The sequence below is a fragment of the Dunckerocampus dactyliophorus genome, chromosome 21 (genome assembly GCF_027744805.1).
Source record: "Dunckerocampus dactyliophorus isolate RoL2022-P2 chromosome 21, RoL_Ddac_1.1, whole genome shotgun sequence".
Classification (NCBI taxonomy): Eukaryota; Metazoa; Chordata; class Actinopteri; order Syngnathiformes; family Syngnathidae; genus Dunckerocampus; species Dunckerocampus dactyliophorus.
Window position 1 is genome coordinate 15,233,493 of NC_072839.1, and position 19,751 is coordinate 15,253,243.

Below are 19,751 nucleotides of genomic sequence, written 5' to 3' on the forward strand. Positions count from 1 at the left end.
GTTTTTTTGTGTGTCCAAGAAGGATTCTGGAAGGCAAAAGGAACAAAGCGTCTTCAGCGTGGCAGTGGTGTTCAGTTTGAAGGTGACTCACTCTTCCTTGTTTGGAGCGCTAATGAGCCTCATTAGGACCCCGCCCTTCATCCACTCTGGGCTTTTCCTCCTCTGCTTGTCCTCACATCATCCTTCCATGCTTTTTATAAGTTCTTTTCCATCTTTTCTTGAATCTGTCATAGTTCTGACCATGAAGTCGTGAAGTCATTAGTGCAGTCAGTAATTAGCGTCACGATTGACAATCGTTGACTTAACAAGCCCATGTGCAGGAAAAAAAACACCACGCTTGTTTTTATTTGCTTTCTCCTCTTTGCTGTGCCCTAGTCAGACTCACGGTCCAATTAAATCCTGTAGCACCTACCCCCCAGCACCCCTCCACCACACCGCAGCCCCCTTTGCACCCCCCGACCTCCAGTTGAACTCTGACGGACAGAGTTCAAAGTTGCAACAAACAACAGCAAAACAATTGGACACAAAGTCTCTGTTCGTTTCCTAATTGATGGAGAATGAATTTGTGAGGGTCAGGGAATAGTTTTGTTCGTCTCATGATGGAACATTCCAGTAACTGTTTACTTTCTGCTGCTTTGACATGTGAATATATACCACTCTGCTCTAATTAGTTAGCATTGTTACTTTAACATTCAGATCATCTGAACTGGACCTTGAACATGCCTGTCCTCCCTACCTTTAACTTGCTCACAGAGAACTTACTCACGTCTTTACTCACAGAGAGGGCTTGACATATACTCAATTAGCAGCTTAAATAGTTCCAGCTAATAAGCTAAAGAGCTTCTAATTCTTATTCCAGATATTATACTGTTAAACTCGTCATTTCATTGCGTGTGCGTGAGCATGTATGTGTGTTCTGTTTACACTTGTTGGGTGCAGGCCGTCATAATACAGCTGTGCGTCCTCAGCATCACAGAGCGTGAATCATCAAACTTTGTTTATTCCGTCTTGGTCCATTTTATAAAATACAGATGTGGATTTGTCTGATGTTCTAGAATTGTGGAAGGAATCCCCAAAATGCCCAAATGGCAGCAAAACTGAGCTAAAGCCTGTATCATTCTGATGACGGAGACAACACTGCTGATTGGCAGATTTTAAATTGTTCTTACAGTGACATCATGCCTTGATGGCGCTTGACAGATTGGCCACACCCCATTTCTTTCATTTAAAGCCGGGCTTCTCCCTCGCCGCTCATTAGCACTTCTTGGGCCGGCTGATGAGCGGCCTTGTTGTAAATCTTTCTCTGATAGCACGTGTGTGCGACCTTGCGTAACACCACATACACACACGCACACATACATAGGTGTGAAGAATGAAGAGAAGCAAAAATAAAAAAGGACTTGTTGTTCAGTTTCTCCTGCTTGCTGAGCTTATTCTCTTCTCTTTGTGTCTGTGGACGACGTTTCCAATGTCTTTCCCAGACCTGAAAGTCACGCGCGGGTCAGCCAAAGTGACTCAGCGCTCCCAGTGGAACCATCACTCCCGTTATTGCTTCTAACTGGGACCGCTTGTCTTCCTTCAAACTTCTCATGAGCTTTTGATAGGAACCTCTCTGTTGGCAGAAGCCACTCAGGTTGACTCTGGTGCAGTCAAACCTATTGCCTCACCTCTGTGAGTACACGTCAATAAGTATACTATGTACACTGTGTACTTCCTGAGAACGCACATTTTGACAGTGTAGTGCTGTCCCAAATCGATTTCTGTCATTGCGTCATGCTCTGAAATGACGATCGCGACATTTACATGCTTCTTCTTCTTCTGTTGACCACTTTCCACCACTGTGAACTAGTCCATGCCCTTCTGTTACGTGGCCCAGATGGTAGTGTCCATCACTGCACACTCACCATTTTGACTGTTTTGAGTGCAACATCTAGGTACTGACAGTGCTCTGCATTTCCCCACTTCCCACTGCGAACCCACTTATGCACTCAGTATGTGTTTTTGCACAATTTGAAACACAGCCACAGTCTCTTGGTCTCATAGTCTTGTTGAATACTTCTTGGGTCCATTTTGAATATCGTAAGCTTCTTCATGGAGGTTGGCGATGGTTGGATTGGCAAAGTGTCATGTCATTAGCTCGCTACTTAGTGCTTTGTGTCCGAAGAGGACGAGTGGAGTGAAGATTCCAGTGTGGAATATTGGCAAATGTTCTCTTCTTGTTCTGCTTTGAATAATAGTCGGTCTATGAGGACCCTGACCCCGGGGTGCCCCACCCTTACAGACACAAAGAGAAGCTATTAGCTGTCATGTCATCAGCTTTTTTCGTGTTCTGAGCCCAGTTTGACTTCTGGAAGGTTCTTTAGCACTCACATGGTCTTACACGATGTACACAATGATTAGTCCATTGAGTATTTCGAGCATATTGAAGAATTTTTTGCATATTTTCCAAATCCGAGCTATATAAACTCTAATGTTTATTAGATCTTATTAGATTAGGCAGCTTCTGAACCAAAAAGATATTTCACTAATTCTGAAAAGTCAAGAATTATGTATTTAAGATAAGTGATCACAGAACCATCAAACGTTTTCTTGCACATGGTAACTAAGGCCTAAAAGATGAAAGAATATCGACATGGCCCCCTTCCTTACCAGACCTAAACCGTAACCCTAAGTTGTTGAGCAGTTTGAATGTTCAACTAAAGCCTGGTTTATGCTTTTGTGTCGCGGTGTGTGCGTATGCTAAGGGATAGGCTAAGGGCTGTGATTGGTCGGCTTTTGGTGCATCATTTTCTTACTTGTTTACGACTCACGAGGAGGAAATACAGCCCATCCTTGTCAATGACTTCTCCAATTCAATTATTTGCAAAAAGAGTGACTGTTGTAACACACTGATTAGTTTGAGGTCCAAGAACACTCTTCATTTCTCGTAAATTGCAATTGTTCGCAAGAGATGAAGGACGGGAACAAGCTACATAGTCAACGAGTGTGACACCCTGGAAAACACTGCCCCTACTTTTATGGCGCAGAACTGCCAAAGTCCATTTCCAAATGGCCCAGGATGGCATTGTTAGGGACAGCGCAGTAACTAAGCAGAAGCATAAACTAGGCTTAATACCCCCTGTACTGTATGTGTGTGTGTACTGTATGACTAGCATCATCTGGAGGCAGAGCTAGACTTTGATACAGAAAGCTCAGTTCAGGCCAAAGGAGTCAAAGGTCAAACATCAGCCTAAAATCTAAAGGATTACTTCACTCCAAATACGACACAAAATGTAAACAATCAAACAACTCTTGGCTAAGTTGCAGTCGCCGTGATTCACAGCGTGACTCATCACCGTGTGCATGCGCATGCACGTGTTGCAGTGTGACGACGGGACGTGTGGGCGCACCGGCGTAAGCGTGAGACAGGTCGCTGCCCTGAGCTGATTCGCTAGACTGACGAGATGTAGACATGCCACACTCTGATCAGCGCACACACGTCTAGACGGACCATCTGACCTACGTGCACACACACAGATGGTCGGACGCTTACAGTTTTCCGATCACAGAAGGAAAGTTTTCTGACCTGATGTGAACCCCAACATTATAGAAGTCCTGCCTCCAATCACGCTAACTCCGCCCTCAGGGTGTTGGATGGTGAGGTTGGGGAGACATGATGAGGACACCGAGAAGGAGGACATGAGAGCAGGCAGGTCACGTGAGGTGTGTCTGTCATTTCCTCCTTCATTAAACGCTCTTAATCCTATTTTGACGACTGCTGAGTAAAGTGAGCAGAACAGGAAATTAAAAAACACAGCAGATTGCGATTATGCGTGCGCGTGCATACGTGCGTGTGCGTGTGTGTATGCATGTGCGTGTGTGTGATGGTTTATCTGGACAGAAAATGTCGTCAGTGACCTGATGGTGGTGCCAAAGCAATGACAACATCATGTGTGTGTCAGTTGAAGTTTACTGTAAGCACTTCCACTGTTGGTCAATCTTGATTCTCTATTCATTTATTTATATGTTGTATGACCTGCACTGCATGTTTGTAAGGACCTGGATGCTGAATGTCTTAGTAATATGCAATATAATATAATGGGTTAGGCTCCAGCTAACTTTTGACCCTAATGAGGACAAGTGCTATAGAAAATGAATTGATGGACAACATAATAGTATGGCGCTGTGAGATCAAAGCCAAATGGAAGAGCCAGGAGGTTTGCAAATGACATACACCCGCAAATGCGGTGTACTCGCGTTGCTAAGTCATATAGCTAAAGGTTCATGTTGTAGTTTCATTGCATGTATCCAGCTCTTTTAAAATTGTGCGGTGGAGGCAGGAAAGTCAGACGTTTGTGTTTTCTTCTTTCAAACTTTAATGTGAAGCAGAAAAGTCCAATAAATTAGATCATAAAATGTCACAAGCACATTTGTACAACAAAGCCATGAGTTCCATATTTACAGAATAAAAAATAGGCTTTTTATTCTTCGTCTTTTTTTATTGTTTTTGTTCAGTGTCGACAACACAAACTTTTACTCTTGATTTATTGGATTGTATTTTTATTCTTTCACTCGGGGTCCGTGAGCATGTCCAAGATGTTGGGGAGAGTAAGAAAGTAGCACAAACAAAACTCTTTTTGGTGAAATCCTGGAAAAGCCCCTCCAAAAACGGACCAATGTGGATGGTAGAGAGTAAAGCGTCGTGGGAAACATAGGAGGGACGTCAACTCAGCTAAACACCAGTCGTCCTCTTTGCGAAACTTTTTCACTAACCAGCATCTTCACCTTGTCACGCACATGCACACACACACACACACACACACACACACACACACACACACAAGCCTCTTTGGTGTCTTAAAGGAACTAAAAGCTGGTGAACATTTGACCAGTCCAATTGTTTCATGGCAGTTAGCGCGCTGCTAAGCTAATGTCAGCAGACATTTTTTTAATTTAAAGACGGGGATCAAACCTGTGACCTGTAGTCTCGCTATAGTGCAAAATCATTTGTACTCAACAACACGTATAAAAAAACACAAATGCAGCTAAACTATCATTATTATTATTATTATTATTATTATTATTAACATGAACAATAATATTAATATATTTAGTGACAGTAAACATTAGAATATCAACATGGTAACCACGGTAACAGAAGAGTTTGGTTCCAGCAGCCATGCCAACTTGTTTCATTCAAGTAATCTCAACACGCACACACACGCGCGCACACAGACACACACGTCTTTCTTCCTGGTACGTTTAGAAAAGAGTCAACAAACAGAAGGGAGTAGAAGCTAATACATCAAACAAGTTGCATAGTTTGTTGTGTGTCAGACTCGCTGTCCCGCGAGCTCCAACATGGCCTCAGCCACATAAATAGGCCACGCCCACTCCATTCTTAACAAAAATATATTAATATTCTTTTTTTTCTTCTTCTTTTTGTCTGAAAGTGCCGCAAGGACGGAGGAGTGCGACCCCGACGTGACCCGGCTCCCGGCTCGGTTCTGACGTCTCGTGGGGTCCGCCGGTGTCTAGGAGCATCCACACTCGTCCACGATCATGTTGTGGATGTCCTTCTTGATGATCTTGTGCTCCTCGTTGTAGTAGAGCATGGACATGGCACGCAGCCGCGTGGGCACACAGCACGAGCGCATGTTCTGGAAGGGGCTGTAGCCTCGCATGCGGTAATGGCTGATGACTGTCGAGTGGAAAGACAGCGCCGAGCCCGTGATGCTGGCCACGTGGGACGGGCACTCGCCCTCACAGTAGTTGGCGTGGTAACCGCTTGGCGCGATGATCCAGTCGTTCCAGCCGATGTCTTTGAAGTTGACGTAGAACTGTCGCTTGCAGCACACACGGACCTTCCCGTCGCACTCCAGGCCGCGCTTCCTGCGCCGCCGCAAGTCCCCGCTGTCCTCCGGCCGTACCACCGCCATCAGGAAGGGCCGGTGGGATTGTTCCCGCTGGCTGTTGCGCTGAGACGTGTCCCCGCCTCCAGAAACGAGCACAGGTGTGGCGCCAACGCCGGCACAGAGCGGGCAAGACACCCGGATGCTTAATTCTGTGCCGTCTGGACGCTCCAGCAGCGCCTGTACTGCTGCCGACACTGGGAATGTGTGCCAGCCGCTGCGTCGAGTGTCCACCGTTTTTTCCACCAAGAAGACATCATCCTGTGGCGAAGATGAACCCGCGCTGCGCTGGAGGAGGCGGATGGCGACCTTGGCGCGACTGCGGTTGTTCTTGGCCAATCGCAGGAAGAGCCACACATTTGCCTGCTCGACCAGTGACACCTCGGCACCGCCACCATCCTTGGACAGCACGAAGGTTACCACATCCCGAGCTTCACCTGAGAGAGACAGAGACACAGTCAGATGCAGGTAACCATGGCAACACACGTACACACACACACACACACACACACACTTTCCAGAAGTCTCCCAGAGGCCTTCAGGCCGCCATGGAGCTCATCAGTGGTCACCTGCTTACATAACAAATGTTCTCCTCCCTATAATGTCTCACTGGTGGGCGTCAGGAACACAAATACACAAAGTCCGAGTCACGACTGGGACTCTTTGGATGTCAACGACGCTCTGTCGAGTCGTGTGAGAGAGCGTGTGTGGAGGCGGGCCATTAACACAATTTTAGCGGCTATTCGGAGGCGATTATCTCGCTTACATCACAGTCATCGTCCCTCTGTGTTCATTCATTGTCTCTCAGCGGACTCGTGTGCCGTGTTTGCAGCTTACAAGGAGGGTGTCAGTGAATGCACCGCCTCATCCCTCTCTCCCTCTCACCGGGTCAAACTGGAGCTGGAATATGTAACATGTCTGCACAGGAAATGTGTTTATGTCTGAGAGTCGTACACGTGTTGTCACAGTGATGTCAGGTAATGATGGCAACTGTGTTTGGTTTCTACCACACGATCAGATGGCCTTGAACGCCTCACTGTAGGACACATTGAGCACGTCAGCTGACATGATTGCTTAGCTTTTTCAAAAAGCTGCGTTCTCGTCAAAGTAGTAGTAGTAGTAGTAGTAGTACAGTAGTAGTACAAGTTCAAACTGTGTGGACACAGGGGGGCTAACCTTAAGCCAGCACGTCGGGCGGAGTGTGTTGACCCAAAGCGTGTCTCATTGTCCTGACACAAACGCAGACAAAGCACTAGTAGTAGTAGTAGTAGTAGTAGTAGTGTATGTCACACTCACACGTGCAGCAGCAGCAAGGTGGTTTATGGCCTTCATCACACTTGCAGCTAGTCGCACTCTAGCGTGCTAGCTTGTGTAAATTAGTGCAGCTGAGTGTGGAGTCATTGCACATTTGGTCCTGGTCCTCAATGGAAAATAAGAAACCACATGAAGAGCATCCTGTTTTTTTTTTTTTAGAAATGAAGAGCGCCTATTCCCTTATTGATGACTGTCAGACTCAAACGACACAAATGCGCTCCAGAGTCGACGCCCTCTCCGCCTTATTGGCACCACATGTGAGTCGGCAGGCATGCGCATGTATATATACACACACATGTGCACGGCGATACACACATGCTCGCAGCTAAAAAATGCAGGAAAATCCTCCATCAAACAGCTGGTAAACAAAAGTGGCCAACAGCTTCGCCTTCTGACAAGAGGAATGTCTCCAAACGCCAGATTTGCTCCTCATCATCTGAAAGGAGGACTCACGCCCGAAACACAACGGAAAAAAACATCCATCTCTCTGCGGCTTATTCATGGTGAGCTTTTCCACTGGGGTGGATCAAAGCACAGAGACAGACGGGATTATTCCCAGACAGGAAAAGAAAAGATGTTTACACCCTTTATGTAGAAGCCACACCCGTCACAACCAATCAGCTCAGGCACTTGTCACCTGTCAATCACTGACCCATAACTGTTATTTATGCACATCGGTACTGTTGTGCATATTTGGCTCAAGTTAGCTTGGGGAGCTTGTCCAGCTCCCAAGTCGGAGGGGACTGTGAAGGTGCTCAACATGCTAAGCTAACAGCATGCTATGAAGCTAAACTAAGAGCTGCTATGAAGCTAACAGCTGTCATGTTGCTAAGCTAACAGTGAGCTGGAAGCTAAGGTGAAAGGTCATACAGGGACCGATGTCTCGCTCTGTTTTCCCAGACACCACATACAACACCTGACCTAGGCGAAGGCTACGTTAATCACTTGACAACAACCTCAGTGACGTAGTCGTTGCAACATCCCCATCCCGACAGACACACCCCCACCTGTGGCTGGCTGCGTCTGATTGGTTAAGAAGAAAGACTATTGCTGTTGTTTACTACGAGTGAGTCATGACCTCAGATATAGAACATCTTTGGCAGCAACTTGCACATCAAAACATCCAAACAACCCAGCAGTACAGGAAGCCCAGTGGCATCACAGGAAGTGAGCGGCGGCGCGAGCGAGAGAACGCCAAAGAAAGGAAAAAGATGAAAGCAGGTCAGCAGGCTGATGAGCCGAAAAGACGGCAAGTTTATTTTTCTCCCTGGAGGGTTGCTAGTTTGAATCCCAGCTGAGGAGCAACAAAGAGCGTCTATGGGCTCGCCAACATGGACGACATGGAGCAGCTCAAAGATGAAAGTGCTCTGTGGAATGTCGCTAATGATGTGTTCAATTAAGTCCAATTAGCCTAATTGTCCTCTGTGTGCCGGATGGACACAACCGGGGAAAGAGCTGAAGAACTGACACATACACATACACACAAACACACATTTTGTGTGTGAGCTGCTAAACGGACGTCCACAACGCCGCCAAGAATCCAGTCGACTCTCCTCTGACCGTCTCTGCCGGCCCAATTAATTACTGAGTCCCTGAACGCATCACTTGTCCCTGACAAAGATGTGAGTGGCTGGGTGCAAAGTATTCTCACGGCGGGTTGTGTTCAAGTGCACAACAACACTTTTTTTCATATCAGAATCTATTTAAAGCTCCACTCATTGAAGATGAGATGTTTGAAGGACAGCGCCCTCCAGTGGACACCCTAAGCATGACTACTAAAACACAGCACTCACTTGGAAACTTCAAGATGACAACAAAGAGTGCAAGTTAGCTGCACAATGTTAGCCACACTAGGTGATGCTACTTCGGGCTATTTAGTATAAAGTTGGCTTGTTTGAAGTCCAAGGTGCACCCTAATCCTGCTTTTACACTTGGGGTCAAAGGTCACCACATGCTGTCCACCTGAGTGTAGATGTTTTGATGTTTCGGAGTGTATCCTCACACATACCCCCCCACACACACAAATCTTCAAGCAGATAATGAAGTATTCTTTGAAAACAGCAGGAGGTGATTACACACTTACTGTGTGTGTGTGTGTGTGTGTGTGTGTGTGTGTGTGTGTGCGTGTGTGCGTGTGTGCATGTGCCGCCCACCTGCTTAATTCCACCTGCATGTCCACATTCACAGTCTGTCTCCCAAACACACACACACACACGCACATACACTCACCAGCCTCGGCAAAGGTGATGATCTCTGTCGTGTCTTGTGCATCGTCGTCTCGCATCCGAGTAGCTGCTGCTGTCGCTGCCGCTACTCCTCCCCCTCCTCCTCCTCCTGCACCACCACCCCCCCAACCTCCCCGCCTTCTCCCCTCGGGCTCCCCCTCGATGTGCACGCTGCCGTCCTCGGCGACGCGGCCCACGTGCAGCTTGCGCAGAGCATTGAGGAGGGCGGCGCGGGGCACAGGCCGGGTGATGTTTGGCCGGGCCTGCAGGTGCAGCATGTTGAGGATGTGCCTCTTCACCGCCTCCACCACATCCTGCTGTGCCTCCTCCTCTTCTTCGTGCCCTGCCGCATCCTCAGCCGGATCCCCCTCGTTCCTGCGCATCCTAGCCAGGGCGCAGGAGGGACAGTGGGTGCTGGAGGTGGAGTCGGGCTGCCGGTGAGGGTAGACGGTCAGGGAGCGTGGCGTCAGGTCCGAGGATGAGTGACAGCTCTGAAGCAGCAGCAGCAGAACGGTGCAACTGAGCAGAGCGAAGGCGGGCATGATGGCCGGAAGAAAGTATGATTCAAGTTGGAAGTCCTGCAAGTTTGGAGAGTGGAAAGTTCCGTTGCCGGTGGAGGGAAAAAGTGTAAGAGAGGAAACGCTTGGTGGTGGTGGTGTAGATTTGGGGACAGATGGCAGCACGGCGTGGAGGCGGGACGAGAAAGAAGACAAAGAAGATGAATGAAAGCTGCAGGAGCGACTGAAGTTATCCCACTTCCTCTTCTCTTCCCTCTCAGCTGAATGAATCCTTGGCGCACTAGTTGAATGCTTTGAGTCCAGTAGGCGGGGCCTCACTCTCTCTCCTCGCTGCTCTTGTTTCTAGCCGCCTCCCACCATCGGTAAACCTCCCCGTCCTCTCCCTCCTGCCTGTCTGCCCATCTCCCTCTCTCTCTCTTTCTCTCTCTCTCGCTCTCTCTCTCTCTCTCCCTCTCTTGCAACTTTTACCTTCCCTCCTTTCCCAACACACCCCTCAAGCACCCCCACCGCCTTACCCAGCACCCCCCCATCCCCCCGCCCCCAGTCTGCCGTCTGAACTTCTGCGATGACATCGTCTGACTCTACCCGTCTGTCCGTCTGCGTTTATTTAGTGAGTGTGACATCATCTTTCCTGTGTCTGCATCAGTGAGATGAAGATGTGTTGGAGGCAGATGGCCACCCACCTTCACTCTGGTCATTCGTGATGACAGCCGCCAGTCAACCTCCTATCCGTTGACCCCTAGCAGACCCATCAAGTGACTCTCAACTTGTACATGTTGCATACTATACACATTGAGGTTCTGTGATGAACACAAGTGGCGGTCAAACATCATCGATTCTCTGGGTGGATTTTTTTTCACACGCACACCTTGTGCACCATGCATACATCAAGTCAAAAACAAGGCGTGCTCGCTCACTCCGCGATGCATTCATGCACGTAACAATGACAAGTCAAAAGAAAAGACAATTAATTCAAGCGATGGCTTTTCCCACCACCTGATCAATGATAGCCAGCGTGCCTTGCTGGCCAGGGCTGCAGAGCTAACTTGCAGTGGCATGCTGTCTATATCTAGAGTGCAGTGGGGGTCCTTGAGTAAAATGGCAGCATTTGTGATGCAGTTTTTTTATTTAATTTTTTTGTGCCGCTTGACTGAGGATCTGATTTTAGGATGGTTCACAGTTGTAATGTTTTCATAATGTGTCCTTTCAAAGGTTTTGATGACGTGAAGTTAATTTTACACGATTCGGTGCGGGTTCGTGTGGTTGAAAAAGCCATCAGACATCGGCTGTGATGTCATCAGGGTGGAAAAGTTACTTTTTGTGTGACTCGCCACCCGTCTGCACGCTCTCACCAACAACGTGGCTGTGACACAACGCTCCCTGTGGTGTATTTTAGTCATCTAGGCTTGATGTCTGCCCATAAAGAAGACATGGAATGGACGGCGTGTGTGTGTGGGGTGAAGGAGGACGGATCAGAACTCGCTCTTCATGTGTAAATGAAAAACGGTGTTGCAGCTTCACCCTTTGACCTTCTCCCAACCTGCATGATAAAACTCTTGAATCTTGAATCTTGATGAAATGCAGATGAAAGTGCGCCATCTAGTGGATGCCAGCTGTCATCTCCCACTGGCATCAGATCAAGAGCCGCCTAAAGCAGGTTTTAGGAAGTTGGTCGTGTAGCGCTTCACATAGCTGGCCTCCATGTAGCTTGGGTGGGATCCAACACTTTGTGATTGACAGGTCATCAGTCATTTGTCTTGGTTACAACGCTGTTGAAAAGGTGGGATGGATAAACATCACATGAAAAGTTGAAAAAGTTGATGTGACACAACATCCTGTGGAGAAATTCCCTGGAATCTCACCCCGGAGGTGGGCGGTGCCACGGATACTGACGAGTCATCACATGCAGTCATGGTGACCATAGTGGTGACCTTGGTTGCCACGCTGGTGATGGAGGCCATCTATTTCCACAACAACATTGCCGTGTGTGTGTGTGTGTGTGTGTTGGGGAATGCTCATGAGGTCCGTGTGTGTCCACGCCAAAGCACCATATGCAAAGTGTCCAAACAGGAGCAGGAAATGATGGGAGACAGCCAGAGGGGAGGAGGCGGGAGGTGGATGCGGTTTCCCAGCCGGACTTTGTGACTCCAACAAGTCCCTCCTGGTTCTGCTCAATGTGATCTTGCAGGGGTCACGTTTGATCCTGTCACCTGACTGAGCTCCTTTGTCCAACACGTATGCACACACACTTCTGGCTCGCCAAGTGTGCGTGTTGTGTGGGTGCTGATTCAGCGTTTAATCAAACACAAACATCTAACTACTTAAGATTGTTTCTCTTCCCAGAAGATTGTGACGTGTTTTCTTCTCGTTGACGTGCTTGCGTTCACTTGGTGAGTTCTTTGTCATCGCTTCCTTTTATTTTGAAAAACTTTGCTGTACTGCTGCTGCTTATGAACTTTTCCCTTGCTTTTTGCCAAGCCACGCCTCCTTTCTACTTGATGCAACTCCTCATCACCACGACCAGGATGATGTCAGCAAGTCTGCAGCCTGATGACGTGTTGAAGAAGTGAGTTTGTTTAATGAAAGACGTTCAACCAAACCTTGTTGATTCAAACACTACACACAGGTGTCTGTGTGAGCACACGATGGTGTCGTCTGCGTTCATTTTCCTCAGTGAGTCAACGCAGGGAAACTCCCTGGCTCACCTGTTTTCTTGTGTGTGATAGTGAAGTGATGTCAGCTTTCTGTAGACATGCATGTGCATACGACAGGGATGTTCAAACTTCTTCCAAAAAGGGCTACAGAAGAATGGAAGGATGCAGGGCGCCCACTTTGAGCTTAAATTTAGCATTAAAGATGCTAAAAGCAATCCCATGTAGGTGAATATATGCAAAGCTATGTGAACAAAACAGCCACATGTTAGTGTGTTACAGCTGACAAAGCAAAATAGTGTCATATCTAATAATACATCTCCTTAATACATTCTTTTTATTTTTACAATATGCAAAGGACCAATAAAAAAAACAACTGTGGGCTGAAATGGCTCCCGGCCACACTTTGGACAACCCTGTGCTAACCACACACACACCTTGCCGAGTCACGCAAGAGGCCTGCGCGGGCTCTCTCCTCGCTTATTTAGTGTATCTGTTTCCATGACAATGAGTAAAAGGAAGAAGCCACCAGATGTGGCTGAAAAGAAGTTTCCGACAAACTGCGAGGTTTTCCCCTACGATGCACCGCAGTGTTTCCGCTAAGCCTGTAATTAGCGCAAATAAAAAGGGGCAATAATGATGTCACGGATGAGCTGATGGGGCATTTTTAACGAGCCAGGACTACAACAGCTTCCTCCCGGCAGCCAATCGGATTGGGCGATATTGCTGTCTGACCTGTGACCCCGACGTTAATCAGAAGCAGGTTTGCCTGTCGCTAACGAGGAAGCGAGGAACAGGAAGCTGGCGTAACACGATCTCTTCAATCTGTTTCCACTTTTGAGAAAAATGTACAGAGCGCTGCTCGTGCGCACGCTTTTGTACGCGACGCACGCGCGGGTTTATTTCCACATCCGCCAGTTATTCCTTCGGAGCGCGTAAGCGGCAACCATGTGTGATGTCACTTGTGAGAGTCAGAACGACCTTCGCTCGTTCCCACGTTGACCTTGACCAAGTGATGATCAATCCACAGATGGATGTCTCACTCTGTGGGAAGCACAAAAGCACACCAAGAGTGGAGTGCTTTAGAGGGTGTCCTCAGTTAATCACAACATGTAAAGTAGAAGTCATGTGAGGACACGTGAACCCCCCCGGTTCACCCCCACATTCCGCTGCAGTGGCGAGAATGTAAATGAGGATGGAGCCGACTGCGGAGCGAAAAAACAAAGCAAAGATTAATCTATGAATATTTAATTAGCCTGATGTTTGGTGGGCTTTGAAACTGCTCCTTGTGTTTTCATCTGTTTAATGTGTGAGGACGCTTCAGGTGAACGGCGGCGGGTCAATTCAGGCGAGTGGACTTTGAAGAGAGGAGGGGCATTGATCCTTTGTCTTGCCGCTACTTTGACTCCTTGGGGACTCGCTTCATTGCCTTCGAATGAAATTGGCGAGTCGAGTCAGGACACGAGGAGGTGGAGTTATACATTATAGCTCAAGTTTACTTTCAACACAATTAAAGGGACACTTCGTCTTTTACACTTGGATGTTGATTTTCTGTCACCACCATCTCCAACCTGTCCTGTATGCCAATCAGCGCAGACTTCATGTTCTTCTTCTCATATTCCCAGTGCATCATGAGTGCTGTCACTGTGACATGTGATGTAACATGCACGTCCCATGATGCACTGCAGCTGCAGGTGTTAAAGGCAGGTCATGACGGGGCGGAGGCACTCGGGGAGAATAATTAGAGCGCCGCCTGACTCGGCTTCAAACGCTCTCACAAGTCGACGGCGGTGGAGCAGCTTATTCCCGGCGGACCCTGAACGCAGCATTGTGTGCGACTTTGAACCCGCTCACCCTGTGCTCGCATTTAGATCTGTGAGGTTACACGGGGATGTTGGACGCGGGCCCCGTTATACGGCGTGCTGTCCTACATACGCTCCTTGGTGAACTTCACCTGAACTCTGAGGCCCGTGCGCACGTCCCTGCATTTTGCTGCTGAGAGGGACATCCAAAGCGCACAGATTTTGACTTATTAGTGTGGGAACACAGCATCTTACCATGGAAGCTCCTGCTACCCTTGAAGTTGCCATTTACTTAGAATTCACTGCATTGATGGCGTCAAACTTGATGTTCAAGTTTAAAAAATTACACAAAGAATATCAACGCTCTGAATCGCTAAGGTCAAAGATGCCATGTGAGTGAAGGAGTCAAACAGGAGGTTTGACCCCCTCATAGATCTCTAAAGCTGACCTGATGACAACAGCAGCTAGCAGCTGATTGATGATTTGTTGTCATGCTTGCCACATCACCTGTCAGGAAGACCTCTGTGGAGGGCCTCGCTCAGACTGAGAATCTTGTGGAAAGACCAACTTTTTCCTGCAGCCAAGTGATGCAGTGCTGCTGCTGCTGCTGGTGAACGTGCAAACAGCTTCTTGAAAAGAGACGTGGTGGCGTGGCGGGCCTGACGGTCGTCAAAGACGCAGAAGAAAAGTGCACGATCTGCACAAATTTGCATCTCGCATTTCATTTGAAGGACAGGTTCCAATCCCTTGAATGCACCTCATGGTGTATGAGTGACAGAACCGGCGCTCCACTTCCACCAGACGTCACGAGTGCATCCGTTCTTCCTGACTGGCTAACGACTCCCCATGCTGAGTGGTCAGCAGAAGAAAACACCAGAACAGATGAGGGCCTTCCTGGCAGGACTGAACCTGACCAGCTGTTTTTTGTATGAATGTCTGATGCATCCCAGGATGCTCAAGTGAACACCGCATTAGTGTGTTAAGCTATTACACTCTAAACTCTTTAGAGCCTAGTAATCAGATTACGTATTAATGTTTAGCATGATTGCAGTGTTTGATTTAACGTCAGCAGCATTTACAATTTGGAAATAATTGCCTTCACAAGTAGCTTTGGCATAGCATGCTAAAGTAATATATTATGTGAGAATATATATTTTTTTTATTAAGTCAAAATATATTTTATCACTTTGTGTTTAAGACAACATAGTTCCTTGTGTCAGTACTGCCACCTGGTGGCGGACATCAGGAGTAACATTCATTAAACCTTCACGTGTCTGCGAAAAACGTAAACAGGAAGTGACAATCGCGGTTTGTCTCTAAAAACAACTGCAATTAGGCGCTTTATTTATCAAACGTAATTCCTTGTCAATTTTCAGTCAATTTAAAAAGAGTAAATGTAATAGTAAAGAGTAATACATTGTTTCGTAATTTTATGTAAAACCATTTTTTTCTGTATAGGAATGAAGATCGTCTCATTCGAATGCATTGTCACTGCACACTGAAATGGTTGCCTCGATTTCTGTCGATGGAGGTCTGATGACCGGATTCTGAAACGAGTGAGTGCTCAATATGTAATCTAAGCACCTCGTCGGAGTCGCGGTTGAACTAGCGACGAAGCTACAAGGTACATTTAAAACCATTTTTAAATTGTCACGTGTTTAGCAGCTTCCACAGCAACGGTAGCCAGACTTTACTATCTGTATCATGTCGTAGTCTGTCAAACTAGACGAGCTTTATTCAAAGCTAAGCGCTGTGACGCTGTCATGTTAGCATACTCTGCTAACGTCCATAAGGGGCAAAACGAGACCTGAGTGACACAAACTGAAAGTGAAAGTTTGGAAGTTCCTTTCTTCCTCGATGCTAGCAGACTTAACGCGGTGTTAGCCAAGAAGAAGCTTTCGTCTTTTTTTCATCTTTGTTGTTTTTGCTGGTGTGTGACGTCACAGAGCTAAGTCGTTTTATAAGGTCTAGTGAGTGATGTTTCTTAAAATGTATCCTCTGTGTTTGTCGTCCTGTCTCAGGATGATGGCCGACCAGAACATGGAGGCCAAGCTCAAGAACCTGCTGAAACAGGAGAAGATCCAGTTGTGGAGACCACCTTATACAGTTGACACTGAGCAGCCTGGACAGCAACAACTACAGGTGAGTAAATTACATTGATTATTGTAATTATTATTATACAGTAGACATGTTGCTGTGTGTTGTCGTCAACATTAGCGATTGAGTTAGCCGTCATTCTGTGTCCAGCAGAGGGCGCGCTAACATTAGAACGCATACCAATGACAACGTAAACCTATAACCTTTTTATTGTGGTGTCATTCAATGCAATACAACACAATTGTAATTGTTTTTGCTTCATGTTTGTTAAAATTTTTCCTTGCTCAACGATTTGATCTCCCATCATTTTCCAGGAGCTGGCAAAGCAATACGCCCCCCTGCTGGGTCTGCCAGTGTCTGAGGTCAGGGGTGCTTTGGAATCCATCCGTGTTCAGGCGGTGAGGAGAGGTAAAAGGAACCAAACCTTCCGAGAAACCAACGTCGCCACGCTAGAGCTCCTGCTGCCCCGAGACTGCAAGAAGGCGGGGACGACAGGCAACAAGTCCAAGACCTTCATGGAGACCAAACTGGATGTGTCGGCGCAGGTGCTGATGGACAGGTCGGTGAGGACGCTGACGAGATGGTTTGCTCAGACTATAAAGATCTAACCAATGTGATGTGCAACAGGATTGCGGAGGAGTTTGGACTCAAGTCTTTCAAACTGATCCTGAATGGCAAAACTTTGAATGCAGGTGAGTGGAGACGACGACCAGGGGGCGATGCACCTCTTTTCTGAACTTGCTGAAGGTTCTGTGTCTTCAGCCCAGCTTCTGGACCAGCAGGGCGTGCAGAACCACAGCAAGATGATGGTGCTGAAGGTGAGCGATACTGAGTGTGCACAGCAGGCCTGCGAGGAGGCCGACAAGGCCAGGAACCAGAATGAGAGCGTGCAGCGAACTCACAGAGGATTCCAAATCCTGTCGGAGAGAGGTAGGGTCACCCGCCTCACGCTCTTCATGTAGAACATGTACAACCTTCTGGAATGGCGTGTCTCTGTGCTATCAGACGGCACTGATGACCCTCACACCATACCCTTCCTGGAGGTGGCTGACCAAAAGGGGAACCCACTTAAGATCCCTCACAAGGAGAAGAAGGTGGGTGGAGACTTCTTGTCAGGTTAAAGGTCAAATCTGTTGGTATAATGTGTATGTGTGTGTGTGCAGGCACTGATCCTGGCCATGGGCTTCCATGAGAAGGGACGTGCCCTCATGAAGAGAAAGCGCCATGACGACGCACTGTGTCACCTCCTGCAGGCCGACCATCACTTCAGGTGTGGGCACCATGATGATGATAATGATGATGATGATGATGATGGTGGTTGCCTAAGGTGATGCAAAGTGTGTGTGTTTGTACACAGTGAGTGTGGCTCGGCACTCTTAAGCTCGGTGGACAACTATGGCGTCCTGCAGCTGGACATTGTGTGGTGCTACCAGGCTTTGGAGGCGCTGTCCTGTCTGGACGATGGGCGCAGACGTCTGCTGCGAGCTGAAGACTGCTTCCTGCGATGTTATGGCGAGCAGCAGCAGAGGCTGCTCATGATCAAGGTGGGCGTACAAGCACGCTCTTGGCGGTCGGTCATCACCGTGCGGTCTTCTTTGATACTGTGGCGTGTGTCATCAGGGCAACACAGGCAGGGAGGAAGCGCTGTTTCTCCGCCTATACCTCCTGCAGAGTCTACTGTCCTTCATCGAGGGCAACGATCTTCAAGCCCAGCAGCAGCTCTCCAAAGTAGGAGGAGCTTCTTCACTTCACTTTGTCCGACACGCCACCTTCTTAGCTATTTTTCAGTAATTCAAGGACAGCAAGTCGTAGCAACACCATGATGTGTTAGCCTAGTCACTGAAGAAATGACCTTACAGCTCCCATGTCTGTAGCTGACTGACGAATAGTTGCCTGAGCTTTATTTCAAGATGTGTTGCGAAGCCTTCTTTAAAATTAAAAAAAAAAAAAACTTCAAAAGCGAGCATACAAGGGAGGGAGGTGATAGATTTTTGTCACGTTTGGTGCTCCTAAACAGGCTCTAGCAACACATATTACTATTAGAATATCATTAAAAAGTCAGTTTTGCATAAAATTGGACCTGTCTAATGTGTGTGTGTGTGTGTGTGTGTGTGTTAGGTGGAGTCTCTGTATGGACGTTTGTGTCCCGACTCAGACAAAATGACTCAACTGATGCTGTTAGGCTTCAGTGAAAGAGAAGCTCGACTGGGCCTGAGAGCTTGTCAGGGCGACGTGCACGAAGCCGCCATGCTCATCAGCAACCAGAGACAGGTAGCGTAACAACATACAACACGTTGTGTGCAAGGGTGAGACGTCTCATCTCCCTCGAGGGGCGTCACACCATCAGTCATGTCTCGTTTCCGTTGCAAGCAGGAGCGTGAAGAGCTAAAGCAGAGGGAGCGTCAGAAGAGGAAAAACATGATGGCGGGCATCTCCGTCCTCACTGAGGCGGGATACTCCAAGAAGGACACGGCCAGGGCGTTGCACCAAGCCAATGGGGACGTGGACAAAGCCTTTGAAGTGGGTGCAAGTTGAGTGTCTTCAATATTGTGGGACAGCACAACGTTCTTACCCTGTTGTTTTTTTTTGTGGTCATCAGATTCTGCTGGATGCCAGCCAGGCGCTTCAGTCCAATAACAACACAGAGGAAACAGTCAATCCGGAGAAGCTGGAGCAGGTGTGTGCTCTTTGTCACATGTCAATCAGCGCATTGATTGATTAGCTGCATGTGTGCAGCTGTTGTATTTGGGCTTTGAGAGGACGGCATCTGAGGCGGCGCTCGCACTGACGGGTGGAGATGTCCAATCTGCGACTCAGCTGCTTTTGGACAATCAGGGTGTGGTCCCTGCCACCGCCACTCCCCCTTCAGAGGAGGAGCCCAGCACATCGTCCAGCTCGGCAGGCAGGCACAATTGTCCTCCCTCCCTGCGTGTCTGTGTGATGTGATTGACGGACATCTCTTTGCAGATGACAGCGAGCTGGTCAACGAGGTCCTGGAGGACATTTCCCGCCATGAGGAGGACTACTTGGACCTGACGCTGGAGGAGGAGAGCCAGCTCATCGCCACCATCAAGACCTACCTTAGCCGGGGGAGCACACACACTGTCTAGCACACACCAATTGGTGATTATTATTGATCACTGATCGATGAAGAGAAGTTTATTTTCTGAAATATTTTTGTTCAGTAGTACTTTAGTTTCCATAGCAACGCGAAGTGAAGGCTAATAAAGGATGATGGTGTCATCTTTGTAAC

General features: G+C 47.9%; 1 protein-coding gene across 7 annotated transcripts; it reads left to right on the top strand.

The window, feature by feature from the left end:
- The first annotated feature begins 19 nt into the window (after positions 1–19).
- nub1 (negative regulator of ubiquitin-like proteins 1) lies at positions 20–19,750 on the top strand. 7 transcript variants are annotated; one of them, XM_054765772.1, is made up of 17 exons: positions 6,221–6,359; positions 7,365–7,462; positions 9,393–12,338; positions 12,427–12,514; positions 16,423–16,543; positions 16,813–17,057; positions 17,126–17,190; positions 17,261–17,428; positions 17,504–17,592; positions 17,662–17,768; positions 17,856–18,042; positions 18,119–18,226; positions 18,617–18,769; positions 18,872–19,018; positions 19,098–19,175; positions 19,235–19,400; positions 19,466–19,750. In XM_054765772.1, the coding sequence occupies exons 4-17, from the start codon at positions 12,447–12,449 to the stop codon at positions 19,606–19,608; spliced, it is 1,845 nt and encodes a 614-aa protein (XP_054621747.1). In that variant the 5' UTR covers positions 6,221–6,359; positions 7,365–7,462; positions 9,393–12,338; positions 12,427–12,446; the 3' UTR covers positions 19,609–19,750. The 7 variants fall into 7 exon arrangements, with proteins under 7 accessions (XP_054621746.1, XP_054621747.1, XP_054621748.1 ...); XM_054765773.1 differs by having other exon boundaries at positions 12,292–12,338; XM_054765774.1 differs by lacking the exon at positions 7,365–7,462 and having other exon boundaries at positions 6,256–6,359; positions 12,292–12,338.
- The last annotated feature ends 1 nt before the right edge of the window (position 19,751 follows it).